Here is a 2226-nt window from a genome sequence, read left to right as displayed (position 1 = left end):
AGGGTAGCACGAAGCGCGAGCGTCGTGAGTTCATGGACGAGTATCTAGCCCACTCGCGACGCGTGGAAGTGCTAAACCGCGGCATGGGCGGTACCATGTTTTTGATGCCGTTGGCGGCATGCATTGACCAGAAGATTTTGCCGCGTGTGTGCGCACATGATTTTGGAAAGTCGTTTGAAGAAATTACCGAAAACGACTGGCGTGACTACTTTTTATCGGCGCGTGAGGTCCAAAAGTTGGACCTGGACTCGGTTGCGAAAGCGATGGCGTCGCTCAAGATGGGCACGAAGATTTGTGACGCTGAGTCTCGAGTCGGTCGGCTGCTATCCGATTTCTACGACAAGTTGGAGCAACTGGATGTGGCGCACTTGCCGGAGCAGGAACCAAAGCAGTCGGTCAAGATCCTCACGGCGGCGATTCGACCGCCGTAGTTGAAGTCAACCGTCGAGCGACAGTTGACGCGGGAAGCTAACAAGGCGTACAAGTCCGACGTAAAGTCGTTCTGCCGCTGGTTAGTGTCCCTAATGGACAACTTCATGTTGTTCGAGTCGCAATTAGTTGCGATGTATCCAAAGCCGGAGCCAAATAGGCCGCGGCAATATGGCGAAAAACCGCGGCGCCAATTACCACCGAAGAAAGCGGATAGCGGGGCGCCAGCCAGAGCCCCGGCGATGACCACTACAAGCGCCCCGTATGCGAGGGGATCTTTAAAGTGTGGTAGTGAAGACCACAAGGTGTTGAGTGCCCGAAGTGCCAGCCCGGAGAAGCACAGCGACTCCTGGATCAGCGGTTCAAGAAACCGTATGTCGCTGATGTGGCCGCCGGACAAGAAGACCGACAAGAAGACCAAGTTTATTAGCGTAGCCGTGGCTGCGAACGATTTGGTCGAAGCGCGCGCTCATCGCACCTTGGATTGCGACATCAATGGCCTCAAGGTGACGACACTACTCGACGGTGGTGCTGACCAATCGGTGTTGTCGCCGACGTTTTTATCACGTCTGGAAGAAACGGGCAATTTTACGTCGCCGGTGCGACAGCTGGACGACGCGATGGAATTGGGCGGGTTCATGGAAGGCATGAAGCTCGATGTGGACCGCGACGTCAAGCTACGTCTGACCTTTGAAACGGGCTGGTGATCGCGAACCTCAAGTGTTGGGTGGCGGCGGCGCCACTACAAGACGGCCTGGGCGATCTAATCGTGAGTCGCGTCGTGATGGCGAAACTCGGGTATTGTCCCCGTTCGTTGCTGCTGAGTGCGCGGCGAGCGCAAAGCGTGTACGGCCTGGACCAGTTGGGCGTGACTCCTGATTGGTCGAAAGAAAACTACCAAGCTGTGGTGCACGCGAAGCTGAAGGAGAAGGTCAGCGAATGTCGTGCCGCGGGATGCGACGAGGATACGGCGCTATGGGTACTGTTATTGCACTACGAAGACGTGTTTCGGCTTTCGTTGGGCCCAGATCCGCCGGTGGACGTGGCGCCGCTACGTGTGACGCTCAAGGATGGCGCTGAACCGGTGCGGTGCAAGGCGTGCCGCTATTCGAAGGAGCAGCGGGGTTATGTTACCGCAATCCCCGGTCAAAATGATGCTCGTACATTAATCGTCAACTAGCACGAAGCGAACGATTTTCGCATGACCGTGGACGTCCGTCCAGTCAACGCACAGACGGAGCGCATCATTTGGCCGATGCCGATGCTGGAGGTGATTCTGAATCACCTCGTAGGTGCGAGGATAAAATATTTCCACATAAGAACTGCTGAGGACCACATAGGAATTGCTGAGAGCCACATAAGAATTGCTGAATCGCACATATTTTCTGCTGAAGGACACATAAGATTTGCTGAATTGAATATAGAGTATATTACACAGCGAGATCCACTTCGGCAGACAGTGCGTTATGAGAATTTCTGGACACGTGTGACTATTAGCAATGTGATTGGTTAATTAACAGTAAACTCGCATATGAAGGAAATCACGAAATTCCTTAAACTTATCGACTGTAAACTCGCATATGAAGGAAATCACGAAATACCTTATCGACGGCCCTATGACCAACCACCGATTGATGGCATGAAGCGGACGCGAATCACGATGTAGTGTAAACTGTATTATTACTGCGAGTAGCTATACGTATACATGGGACTAAACCTCGAACGATTGCTTCAGGCCTCATGGCCTGGAGCAGTCGTGTGAACTGTACTGCATGCTACCAGACTCCCACAGCAACC

At 53.4% G+C, this 2226-nt stretch overlaps 1 protein-coding gene across 1 annotated transcript; it reads left to right on the top strand.

Annotated features, from left to right (window-relative positions):
• Positions 1–524: 524 nt before the first annotated feature.
• H257_19138 (hypothetical protein) lies at positions 525–1136 on the top strand (the record flags this gene model as incomplete). Its single annotated transcript, XM_009848286.1, has 1 exon — positions 525–1136. The coding sequence occupies one exon, from the start codon at positions 525–527 to the stop codon at positions 1134–1136; it is 612 nt and encodes a 203-aa protein (XP_009846588.1).
• Positions 1137–2226: the final 1090 nt, after the last annotated feature.

This window comes from Aphanomyces astaci (genome assembly GCF_000520075.1).
Source record: "Aphanomyces astaci strain APO3 unplaced genomic scaffold supercont1.370, whole genome shotgun sequence".
In the NCBI taxonomy this organism is placed as follows: Eukaryota; Oomycota; class Saprolegniomycetes; order Saprolegniales; family Verrucalvaceae; genus Aphanomyces; species Aphanomyces astaci.
The sequence above is the reverse complement of the archived record's forward strand: the minus strand, read 5'-3'. Positions and strand labels throughout refer to the sequence as shown.